The 13430-nt window shown below is 37.4% G+C and overlaps 1 protein-coding gene across 1 annotated transcript in view; it reads left to right on the forward strand.

Annotated features, from left to right (window-relative positions):
- Window positions 1-13430, forward strand: part of CCDC6 (coiled-coil domain containing 6) — a 143399-nt gene that overhangs the window by 92995 nt on the left and 36974 nt on the right. Inside the window, exon 3 of the mRNA XM_077125252.1 lies at window positions 10182-10310. Coding sequence (XP_076981367.1) covers window positions 10182-10310 — 129 coding nt within the window. The remainder of the gene's footprint in view (window positions 1-10181; window positions 10311-13430) is intronic.

Raw genomic sequence — 13430 nt, forward strand, 5'->3', positions numbered from 1 at the left:
CTGTTCATGTCACACATCTAAAACAAAGTGATTCAATATGGAAAGGCTTAAAATAAAAAGATGGAAAGAAGGTATACTGTGCAAGCACTAGCAAAATAAGTTATGTTTAAGACAAACTCTTTAAGGATAAAGAGGGACATATCATCATGGTTAAAGATTCAGGAAGATATACTAATAAATTTGAATGTATTCATGTACATAACAAGGCTCATATACTTGAAAATTAAAAGTGCTGCAAAGAAACTCACAAATTCACAATCAAAATTAAGAATTTTAATGTACCTATTTGAATATTTGACAGAACAAGCTGACAAAAGTCAATGCATATGATTCTAAAACTACAGTAATAAAAATGACCAAATGACATATAAAGAACACTGTACTCAAAAACTGTAGCATATGCCTGTTTTTAAAGCATACGTGGAATGTTTACCAAAGTCAACTTATGCTGGGACATAAAGCAAGTCTGAAAGTTTTGTCATGCAAATGACATAATGTAATTATGCAAAAAATAGAAAAACACAGGTATCTAGGAAATGTCTGTATGCTTGGACACCAAGTAATATCCTTCCAGGTCAAATAGATTCATTAAACCTAATGAACACTGGAAAATGCAAATTGAACCATAATTGAAATACTTTCTATCAGAACTTAGTGTACAGTTAAAGAAGGGCTCAAGAGTAATTTGTAATCTAAACACATACACTAGAAAAAGAGGCTGAAAATATTATACTAAGCATCTGTCTTAAGACATTAGAAATAAGGTGGTAGAATAAACCAGAAGAAAGAAGAAAGTAAATAAATTAAGATCAATAGCTAATTAAATGAACATATAACAGAGAAGATTAATAAACCCAACAGTTGGTTCTTTTCAAAAAAAATTAAGGAATTTGATAAGCTGCTGGTAAGACTGATGAAGGGAAAAGAATTAAACAGGCTGTTACAGACAGATAATACCAAGAACGAAAAGGAACATATCCCACCCTTTCTTGCAGGAATTTAAATAATAAGACAATGAATGACAATATATGAGAAATTATAGATGAAATAGAAAAAAATTCTAAAAAAATGTAATTTTCTACAGCTGACTGAGGAAGAAATCGAACATCTGAGGTCTTCTAACCATTAAAGAAATTCAATCAGTCTTTCTAGAAAAAGTATTCCAGGCTCAAATAGCTTTACTAAGAATTATACCAAACAGTCAAGGATGAAATAATTCCAATCTTTTATAGACACTTCAAGGAAAAGGAAGGTATGCTTTCCAGCTTTATTTCAAGGCTAATATAACCTTGATGCTCAAACTTGACAAGTTCAGTTCAAGAACGCCAAATTATAGCACGATCTCACCCACGAGCAGAAGTCTTAAATAAAAATATGTGATTCAGCAATATACTAAAAGAATAATGCATCAAAGCCAAGTTGTTTTATACAAGGAATGCAGCTTTAGTTTAATGGAGGAAAATCAGAATAATTTGCCTTATTCACAGATTAGAAAGGAAAAATCATCGTTATGTCAATAGATGAAAAAGGATTTGATAAAATGTAACAAATTCATGATAAAATCTTAACTAAGAATAGAACTTATTCCACCTGAAAACGTGTCTACAAAAAACACACACCAACATTGTGTTTAATTTATGATGCCTTGATAGCTTTCCCTTTAAAATTGGGAACAAAACAAGCATGGCTGCTACATTCACATCTTTTCATCATTGCTGGAATTATAGCTGGTACAAAAAGGCAAGAAATGGGTGTATGGTCGTTCAGGGATAGAATGCTCATCTTCCTAGCGGAAGCCCTGGGTTCAATTCCTGGAACATGCACCCTCCACCAAAGGAAAAGAAAAAAAGGAAAGAGAAAAGATCATAGGTATAGGATTGAAAGGAGGAACTAAGATTGCCATTTGTTTATTTGTATAAATGCAACATTTTAAAGAATCTGTAGGTAAATGATTTTTTTCACATGAAAAATGTTGTATTTCTACATTCCAGAGATAGCCAGTTATACATGAAAATTTTAAAATAGCATAGAAAACGTTGGAGCAGGAATTAAATGCTATAGCAAAAGTAGAATACGGTAAAGGGTTTGGGAGGGGGTTACTGTGGGAATTTTAAACGTTAATCATTGAGGTAAAAGCTGGACAAAGACTTGGGGCAAGGGAATGGTAGCCATACTGATTTCTGAGGAAGGTAGATCACAGCCAGAGAGAACAAGAAGTGCCAAGGCCTTGAGGTGGGATTGTATGTCCCAGCTTGGAGAAATATCAACAGACCATTGTGGTTAGAATGGAGTGAGTGGGGAGTGGTAAGATGAGATTGGGAAAGTAATGGGCCAGGGTTCCATTGCTGGCATGCAGTTTATTAGAACATTGCAAGTCACTGTCCGGACTTTGACTTTTAACAATTATTTAATATCCTCTTAGTTAGAGCTGCCATCATCTAAGATGGAACAGACAGTAGGGGGAGTAAGTTTTGTGTGGGAAGATTGAAAGTTCATTTGAGATGCTTAGACATCCAAATGGAGATACAGTACATAGGTAGCTGGAGAGAGGCTCTGACTTTCAACAGAGTCACCTGAGTTAGAGATACATTTAGGAGGGCATGGATTAAAAAGTATTTATCACCATGGGAATTAATGCAGTCACCCAAGGGGTGTTTTGAGAGAAGACAATCGAAGACTTCTCATAGGACATCATGTAAAGAGACTGCAAGGACAAGCCACAGAGTGGGAGAAGATAATTGCAACATATATAATTGACATAGAACTACAGATCAGTTAGAAAGAGACAACCGTAAAGAAAAATGGCATAGTACTTGAACTGGATAGCCAAATGGCCACTAAACAAATGAAAAAAAAATGTACAGCTTGGTCAGTAATCAGGGAAGGAGAATTAAAACAACAGCAAACTATCACTAGGGAATTCTCATGCACTGATGGTGAGAATGAAAATTAAGACCCATTTTGAAAACAATGTGCCATTACCTAATGAAATTGAAAGTGTTCACTCTCTATGACCTAGCAATTCCACTCCTGAGTCTATATCAAAATGTGTGTGCATGTTCCCCAGATATGTACAAGAGTTCTCATAGCTGCATTGTTTATAAAAGTAAAAAACTAGAAATGACCCCAATACCTATCATTGGAAAGGTGATACTTAAACAATGGAATATCATAAGGCAAAAAATATGTAAACTACAATTAGGCTCTAACATGGGTGAATCTCACAAGTTTGTGTAGAAGTTAGAGGGAAAAAGGAATACAAACTAAGCAACATTGCTATTTACAAATATATTGTTAGTAAAACTTTTAGAAAAAAAAGATGCAAGAAAGTAGATACTCTCAGAATCAGGGTAGCAAGTGCTGTTCAGGATGGAGTGTGCTAAATTAGGAAAGGACACGGGGGCTTTGGGAGAGTAAACAATTTTGTTTCCTGATTTGGGTGTTGATCATCTGACAGTACTATATATATGTGTATGTATGTTTTTAAAGGTCTTTCTGGCATTCCCTATTGTATAACAGCTTCATCTTGTATAATTTATCATACATTTTTTTTTTAAATATTTGTTCATTTGTTATTGATTCTTTCAGTTTCTTAATGGCATCCTTTATACTTACCTAGTTGCTTGGCTCATCCTGATGTTTAATCTAGAGAGGAATAGTCTACACAAAGTTAAGATGTAATTTATCCAATCAGTATTTGTATACGTTAGGTATTTTGTAGATGCTTTGGAAGATAGAGATGAAGAAATACTGTTCATTTCCCTTCATGGAGCTTGCAGTCCAGTAAAGGTGATTGAGAATGCACCCATATGCTCAAAGGGGGCAGCGCTATGTCAGAGTTAAGGGAAAAGGCTTTGAAGCTGAGTTTGAATCCTGGGTCTGCTGCTTAACAGCTTTGTGATTTGGGGTGTCTGGCCTAACTTCTAAGCTGTAATTTTCTCTTGTCAAATGCAGATGGTAATAGAAATATCACAACGTTTTGTTAATTAAGTGTGTTGATGTACATAAAGCTCTTAGTATATTATGAGCATCCCAAAGTGTTAGCTGGTTTTAGAAGTAACTAATAAAAAGGATATCAATAGTGCCATGAAAAGACATTAAAATGCATGTGTTCCAATTGAAACATAGGGAGCCCAGAATAAGAAAGAGGTCCTTTAATCGTGTATAGATTATTGTTGTGCCTGGGTACATCCTAGAGTATATTAAGCAGATAATCAAAAAGTATTGGTGAAGTCCTTTGATGAATGGGAGAAAGAATATGAAATTATTAAACCTTACCATCAGGGAAACCCTGATACTGTATCAAACTTTAGGGATACCCAATCAATAGGCCTTGCCCTCGATCCTGAGGTTTACTCTTGTGAAGTTTATGTAGGTGGCAGAGAAGCCTAGACCACCAATAGGCATGCCTAAGAGTTACTTCTGGGGGACCTCTGTTGTTGCTCAGATGAGGCCTCACTCTCTCTGCTGGAATGGTCCTGGTTAGAATTTTTAATGTTGTCTTAATTCCATATCATAACCTGCCAAATTCCAACCAGGACCATTCCAGCCAATCCTGAAGAACACCTAGGGCAATATATAAGATTCCACAAGGGTTCTAGGCACTAGAGTAACTTTCCAGAAACCTCCAACCTCCAGATGGGTCCCTAATCCAGATAAGTCCTGAAACCTAGAGGTCCTAGCCTCTCCAGAGCATCAGATAGTTCATCTCTCTACCCCATATTAGTGACAGACCCTTCCAATATGAAAAAGTTAGAATGGCCATAGCCCAACACCCCTAAAGAGAGGGATAGAAAGATCAAAGGTGATGGTGGATTTATACAGTGAAGATAGGATTTAACAAATGAATATGATTGCTGAATCACTGAATTGATATCTCTTTTAGTCTCTAGTGTCTTAGAGCAGCTAGAAGTAAAAACCTAAAATTGTGGAATTGTAACCCATGTCAAACTCTGAAATCTGTTCTACAACTAATTAGTGGTGCTGTGCTTTGAAATTTATTGCTTTTTTGTATATATGTTATTTTTCACAAAAAAAAAAAAAGAAAAAAAAAGCCGATTGTGATGATAAATATTTTATGCCTTCTAGCCTCTGTATACTCTGGAGCAGCTAGAAGGAAAAATCTGAGAGTATCATGTGGTAGCCCATGGCAAACTCTGGGATCTGTTCTGTAACTACTTGTTGAAGAGTGCTTTGAAAACTATTGCTTTTTTATTTCTTTGATTTGTATATATGTTATGCAATTAAAAAGTTAAAAAAAAGTGCATGTGTTCCTCATAGCTTAAGGTAGCAAAGGATTACATTATGCCAACGGCACTTGGAAAAATACTATAGAAGGTATTGTTGGAACCACTCCCAGTTTCAGTAATTTGGGGTGAGGGATCCAGAAACTCTAGGCAGAGGACACAGCATAAGCAGAAATGTAGAGGAAAGTCTGCAGCTGTTGCAGTAGCAGTGGTCTGGAGTGGCTAGTAGAGGTTACAGTCTGAAAGCCTCTGGAATAGAGTGGTCTGCAGAAGTGTTTGGTCAGCATGGTGGGTTTTGTTATTTTAAGTGTCTTTAGAAAAAGACATGAGCCCTGCCTTTATCTTCAATTGCCACCACTCCTTGTGCGCAGACCCATCTATTCCCTGTTACTTGCCTGAATCCTTGAGTAGGGACTAGATTGTGGAAGGACTTAAATGTCAAGCCAAAGAGTTTGAACTTAGTAGGGAGCCATTAAGGGTTTTGAGGAAGGCACTGTCTGGATGACCTACATTGGATTTGGGGGGTCCATCAGTAGTAGGGTTTCGCTGTAGTCCAGTTAAGAGGAATGAGAGTCCTGAGCTAGATTAGATCCCTGAGCTCAAAAAGAGGTGTGCTTTTATGTAGGCAGGTATGATGGGATCTGGCTAATGATTAGATATGAGGTGTTGGATGACCCCCAGGGTTCTCAGCCTGGGTGACTGAGAATAATGGTGAGTGACAGAAATAGGGGAGGATGTAGTAATAAGTGTGTACCCAAGAAGCATTTAATAATGTATATAATAGGATCTTTCACAATTACCAAAAGGTAGAAGCAAACCAAGTATCCATTAACTGAGGAATGGATTCACAAAATGTATTACGTACACGCAGTGGAATATTTTTCAGCCATAAAAGGGATGATGAAGTTTTGGTTATGCTACAACATGGATGACCCTTGAAGACATTGTGTTGAGTGAAATAAGCCAGATACAAAAAGATAAATACTGTATAATCTCACTTATATGGAACACCTAGAAGAAGCAAATTTCATAGAGACCTGGGTGGGGTGGCATTGGGGGAGTGGGAAAAGGGAATTACTTACTGGCTTAGTGGGTGCAGCATTCCTCTTTGAGGGGATGAAAACAGGATAATAGATATAGGTTATAGTAGCACAATATTGTGAATGCAGTTCATACTGCTGAATTGTATACATGAAAGTGGTTAAATTGGGAAAGTATGTATGTGAGATTAAGAAGTTAAAAAAGACAAACTGAAAAAGGCTTTAATGGTGATCTTTCTGCTCAGGCAGCTCAGTACAGTAGTTGAGAAGTTGGTTCTTGAGAGACTCCTGATGTTCTAAGAAGTAAATTTGAAATTTCTTTTGGAAGCCCGTGCTAATAAACTGATAATTATTTTTGACAGGCCAATGACTTAGCGCAGTTATTGCCCTGTGGTGGCCTTTGCTTGACCCAAAGCTTGACTTAGCTACCCAGAGTAGCTCTAGTCCTTGATAACCAAGGATGTTGGGAAGGGCAGAACTTATCTGTGCTGAGTAATGAAAACAGAGGTGGGGCATCTGGGGTTTATTCTCAAATTGCCTTGAGAAAGCTGGCTCCTAGGGCTGGTAGCCAGAAGGCTTACTTCACTTGGCAAGGGCTGGATTAAAACAAGCCCCAAATTGCAGATTTACAGTCAGCATAGCCTGGGATGTAGCAGACCCATTGTGTGGTGGGTGGGTAGCTCAACAGCCAACCCACACGTGCACCTTCGGTGGCTGCTCCAGGGGATTTTCTCAGATGAATGATTTTCAGTGCCTCTACCTGCTAGAGAGAATTTTGCTGAGAATAAAAAGTCACTTGGTGAAGAGTTGTAAGATACTTGGTTCACTGAAGTAAGTTCCAGAAAACCTTTTTAAATCATCAGAAGGCCAATAATCATTGGTAATTGAATGATGCTTAAGCTACCCTGTTTTAAATCAAATTAATGCTACACTTCTGTTTTTAATGTGCTGGCAGGTTGCTTTAGGACTCCATATATAATCAATGGATATAATAAGAAAATAAGCTTTAAAAACTTTAAATTTTTAAATTTTACAGTCTTAAAGTTGAATCCTACCCTATGGGTTTTTCATTTGTATTAATATATTTTTAATGTTGAATCCTAGGGAGCAAATCTGTTTACCATAACCCTCAGTCCATTGAAAAAAATGTGACCTGCTGGTGTTTCATTTGTCGAATAACTTGATTGAAAAAAACAACAAAACTTAATCTAGTCAGACATTTTCCTTTAGCTATATTTAAGGCAAATGCAGTTTTATTTCAAACACATTAGTAGTATTTGATATATTTCTCTGCTTGAATTTTCTATTTTTATGCTGTTTGATCTCTGAGTTTATTGGAAGATTTAAAATAGCTTATTTAGCATTACATTAGAATTTGTGATTAGAAATGTAAAACATGCCTTAAATTTTATGTCCATAATGAAGATGCTACATGGAAATGAAACTGGAGTTTATTTCTGATAGCTAGTCTTGGGACAGCCTGCACCTTTGTGGTTTGTATGTGTGTGATATCAAAGCTACAGCTTCAAAATAGACAGGTGAGTTAACGCTGTAGGTTTGGAGCCCTGTCAGGGCCAGATTTTGTGTTGTGTCTGTTTACAGCAGCAGCAAGCCCAGGAGTCCTGAATTTTCCTCAGGCAAACTGTTAGCCCAAGTGTCCCTACTGTTAATTAGTTCCTAAAGAATTCTCCTCTCCTTTACATCCCCTCTTCCCTTCTGCCTCCTCCCCCTTATTCTTAACCCTCATCTCATGTTTTTCTCTTCTAGTAGTTTCTATATTTTTCTCTTTGCCTCCAAGGAACCACCATATTTTCTGTTGCTAGTGTTCTGTTTGGAAACACCATGCCCTGCTTCTGAATTGCCATCTCACCTGAGAGGAGGCAAAACAAAGCAGACAGCAGAGCTGTTTGTTTCAGCTTTCAGATTTGGGAATGATGAAAGCTGTGACTCTTTGGCAAATGGAGCTTTAGGATTCGAGCATAGCTTTCTGTTTTCCAAATGGGTTAGAGTAACCCAGGAACCTTACTGGAGTTCTGGCCGTGACAGCTTCACTGTCAAATTTCCTTCAGGGTATAAAGCTCTCTAGAGAAAAGAAACTCTTCAAACTGAGGGTTCTTGTGAACTCTTATTACTCATTTAATCTGCATTGTTAAAGGTAATGACAGTGTTGGGCCATCTGTCTAAGTATGAATATCTTCTTCAAGCCAATGAGAATGTTACCTTTTCTTAACCTAATATTCCCTGACAAACGCTCCTTGTTGGGCAAGAGATTTTTCAAAGTTACATCGCATCCTTTGTTGTTCAGATTTGCCTTAGGGCAGAAACATAAAGCTGAAGAAAAGAATGATGTCTTTTGAACAAAAATGGCAACACCTGGAGCCATATTGGTAGAAACACAGCTGTTTGTAAAAAAAAGAAACACAAAAAACAAAAAACTTTTGCGTAAATGGTTTAAGGTTTTCAAGACTCTAAAGTTTATCATTTCTCTAAAACCAGCAGATATCCTATGAGTGTTCATAAACTGTGTTTTAGAAAACAATGTCTTAACCATAGATTTCACCTACCACTAGCATAGCACCTGCAGATAGAAGACACGAAACAAATAATTACTGAATAAAAGTGTTAGATGAAGATTTTTCTCTTTTTTTTGGCTGTTTTTCTTCATAAGTGATATCTGTCCCTTTGGGGTCTTTTGTATCTGAAATGCTGGGAATTCTTCATGTCCTCTTAGTTCTTGTAATTATTGCTTGGTTTTGTAGAACCTGGGTTTTAAAGAAGTAGCTTGTTGTTGTAAGCATCTCTTCACATCTGATTTTTTTTCTGGGTTCCTGGGTTCCGCAAGGTTGACCAGCTTTTTTTGGAGTTTGAACATCAAAAACAGAGGGAAAGCAGCATCTTTTTAGTCACCATTTCCAGTTTTGGAAGACTGTGTCAGATTTAAAACTTTTTTTTTTTAACCAAGTAGTATATATGTTGCCGGAGCAGTGAAAACCTGTCAGATGCGGAGAGGCTTAGAAATCATCGTGGTGTCGATCAGGCCTAGCTGTGTTTTCTCAGCCGTGCTCGGTACCCTTGGAGGTTCTACAGAGGAAGACAGCATCCCCTGGGGCAACAGTCATGGCTTATTTTTTTTCTTTGTTTAATAATTTTACTTCCCACAGGCCAACTAGGCATTAGTGCATGGAGTCTTCTGAATTTGCCCCCTGGTTTACTCAGTTTTCTCTTGTAACTGCACATGTCCATTTATGTCCACGTAAATTGAATGAACAAAAGGCTTTCCCCTTGGTTCAGGGAAGATGTAGGAGGTGTAATATAGAATTTCATATGCAAAGGTAATTAATTGTACTGATCTTTTTTGCCAAAGCATACTTACTGATACATTGTGAAACAGCATTCTGAATAATTTACTAAGTATATTTTATAATTGCAATATCTCCTTCCTCTATACACACATTATGGGAATCAGAATAAACTGCAACTCATTTAAGAAAAACTGTGTGAAATTTCTGCTTTTGAAATGTATCATTTTATGCCCATGGTATGAAACTTTAAAAAGGTACAAAAGGGTATGCACTGAATAGTAAATTCCCTTCCTTACCTCATTCCCCAGCCTCTCACTTCCTCCCTATATGGGCAGTCACTTATGAGTCTTCTAAAATTGAAATCTCTATTTAATTATAACTCGATACCTATATGTATTTACCCAATAATTTTTGGCAGTAAATTAGAGGAACCTGTTAGAAACAGGTTACTAAGTACCATGTGCTCTTGGATATGTAAGTAAAATGAGTAATGTAACTTTTGTGCTGATAACTCTTTACCAGCTTTGAGAGCCGTCGTTACCATGACTTTTGAGCAACTCCGTGCACATATCCGTGTTCTTTTTATTTTCCAGTTGCAGCATGAGAAAGCTGAGCTAGAACAGCATCTAGAACAGGAGCAGGAATTTCAGGTGAACAAACTGATGAAGAAAATTAAAAAACTGGAGAATGATACCATTTCTAAGCAGCTGACATTAGAGCAGGTAAGCATTGATAGCTCTCCCTGTAAAATTATTGTTCTCATATTGTAAACTTGTCCTTTCAAGCTTTATTATGCCTTTAGGGATATAAGTGACAAATGTTTTTCAGCTCTTTCTTCCTGCACTGGAGACTTCAATTCTGAAGGAGGCACTGACAGATTTATATAACACCTGCTCACTCTTATGCACATTTTCTCTCTCTCTCTCTTTTTTTTTTCCCCCAACCACAAGTAATAAAGTTTCAGAAGATATGTTATATATTGATTTATAACAGGAAATGCTAGGTTCCTTTTGCAAAGCAAAGGGGAAGAATATGTTTTTAGCCACAGGAAAGTTGCTGTGAAAGTTCCTGAGACATTGTTGGCTGCTGTGAAACTCAAATTTTTCTTTTTAATTAGCATTTTTTATTCTTTGAGTTATTAGCAATCTTACGTGAATTCTTTCTTCTCCCCATTAGACTTTTTACTGCAGATGTGAATTTGGAGACCTGGTTGGTCACTCTGAATCAATCATTGACTAGTTGTCTGACCTTGAGTTAACTTCATTAATGTCTCTGGGCCAGGTTCTCCCATTTGTAAGCATAGTAGGACAGACTACAATCAGAAATGGCAAACTTAAAGGGTATAAAAGTGGAAAGTATGAGACACAATTCCTTTGTCCTTTGGTCTTGGCAGATGTTGGTATTTGATCAAAGTATTTGCCTTGGGAGTCCAAACTGGGCCTCCTACTCCACTGCACAGGACTAGGGACAGTCCTTGCCTTCAGCAAGCAGTCCATCCAGTGGACTAAAGTGCCTGCCGTCCCTGGCCTCGCTGCTCCCTAAGGCCTTTCCCCTCTCTAATGGCCTGAAATAAATTTTTCCCTAAGATAATTTATAGGAGGCTAAACTGAACGTAGTGTGCTGCTATGTGGGTTTCTATGTAATTTTCAGTATATTGGTTACGATTTTCCAGCTCTTTGTAATTTAGATTCTGATTGCTGTTGTGATGATTTGGCTAAAGTCATCTCATTGATCTCAACTTTCAGACATTGGCTGTGTATCTTAGTCCATGCTAGCAGCTCCTTAAATCACCCCTTAGACTGTCCAGTTTCACCATTTTACCTGAGAATGAAATGGTGATGGGAATGTGAGGTTCGGGGAAAAGCTGAGATTCATTTTAAACCGATGCTGCCTTTTGTTTCTTTGTGTTATTCTTGTACCCACTTATGTCAAGGGAGGATGTTACTGGGTTTTCCAGGACTGAAATTTCTCCTTCCCTTCCAGGTAAAAGCAAAAAACAATGTTCAGTTTTCAAGGATTGGCTATTTCATACAAATCCAAAGTAACCTATCCTTAACCATTTGTCTTCAGAATTCAGATGTGATATCTAAATTCAGAAGGCTGTTTCCCCACTGCTTAAATACATTTTATTCTGAGGTTAACCTGTTTAGTTCCTAGGAAAAGCAACAGCTTCAGTTACATGTTCAATTTAAATCTTTGAAGGTTCTTTGGGATTGGTTAAATCCCTAACACACCAAGAACTTATTAATCAAGAGTTAACCAAGTTATCAGGTGACATTCTCATAGTAATTGGTATCGTGAGAGATTTATTCTGTCCCCACCTTCGTGGTGATGATGGCCAGTATTTTAACCAGCCTCTCATTCAGGCTGGTTCCCTGGCTCCTAAGGAGGCTTGGAGATGGGCTCTGACCTCCTGGCGTTTAGCTGTGGCCACAAGGTGGTGGTAAGTCCCTAGCATGAGAGGGAGACGGGCCAACTCACTACAGTTCCCGGGGAGAGACCACTGTTCAAGCTTATCTTAAGGCCCTTTGGGGCTTCAGTTATTAACTCTTTAAAATGAAGTCCATGGCATACCTTCCCCATAGCAAATTAATGACTAAATGAACTTTTACACTTTTTCAGACCTCAGTGTTAAAGAAATGAATTTCCACTATGGAATATGTGCTTTGCAAAACCCTAGCAATATATCTCAAATAGAGAATATTAAATCCCTATTTTAATAAAGACTGAGAAACTTAATATCATTGTAAAGCTTTTTCCCCCTTTGCTTTACATATGTCAGGACTACTAAATGATGAGGATTTTATTCTGTATTTTGTTTAGCTGCAAATAATTTTAGTCAATATTTGGAAGGATTTGCGTTGTTTCCTCCGTTTGGAATAAATCTCTTCTGAGCTTCTCTGGTTGTGGGCTGACCCTCTCTTGTGATTATCACATGAATTATATTATGCGCTGTACTAGACGAGGTTATGTTTTCTATGTAGTAAATACCTTTGTTCTTCTGACAAGAAACTTTTTCTTTAGCTGTAGGCTGTTTGAGGACAATTATAGTGTATGTCTCATGGCCTGACACATGTACCCTTTCTTTGTTGGAGGAGTTGAACTGTGGGTTTGCATGGATGGCTAGAGAGCAGTCATTTGTGTTTTGGAAGGGAGCAAAGGACAGAGTTCAGAGGTGAAAGGAACCAAATGTGAACCTGTTTCCTCTGCTTAGTATCGTAGCCAGGTTTTTTTTAAGTAGCTTTATGAGAATATAATTCACGTACCATGCGATTCACCTATTTAAAGTGTAACATCAGTGGTTTTAGTATGTTCAGAGTTGTGCATTCATCACCACAAGTAATTTCCAAACATATTCGTGATCTCAGAAGGAAAGCCCGTACCTACTTTAACTATTACCCCTAACCATCCCATCTCCCTCAGCAACCACAAATCTATTTTCTATCTCTATGGATTTGCCTCTTGATCAATTCCTAAAATAGAACCATAAAATATGAAGTCTTTTATGACTGGCCTCTTTCACTTAGCAAAATGTTGTCAAGGTTCACCAGTACTTTAAGGGCCGAATAATATTCCATTGTATGGGTATGCCACATTTTGTGTATCCGTTTGTCTGTTGATGGACATTTGGGTTATTTCTAGCTTTTGTTTGTGTAAATAGTGCCCCTGCAAATATTTGTGTACATGTTTCTCTGTGGACATGTATCATTGTTTCTTTCGGGTATATACCTAGGAGTGAAATTGCTTGATCATGTAACATCTCTGTGTTTAACTTTTGAGAAACTGCCACACTATTTTCCAAAACAGCTAGGTGATTTTCTCTTCCCACCAGCAATGTATGA

This window comes from Tamandua tetradactyla, chromosome 13 (assembly GCF_023851605.1).
Source record: "Tamandua tetradactyla isolate mTamTet1 chromosome 13, mTamTet1.pri, whole genome shotgun sequence".
Classification (NCBI taxonomy): Eukaryota; Metazoa; Chordata; class Mammalia; order Pilosa; family Myrmecophagidae; genus Tamandua; species Tamandua tetradactyla.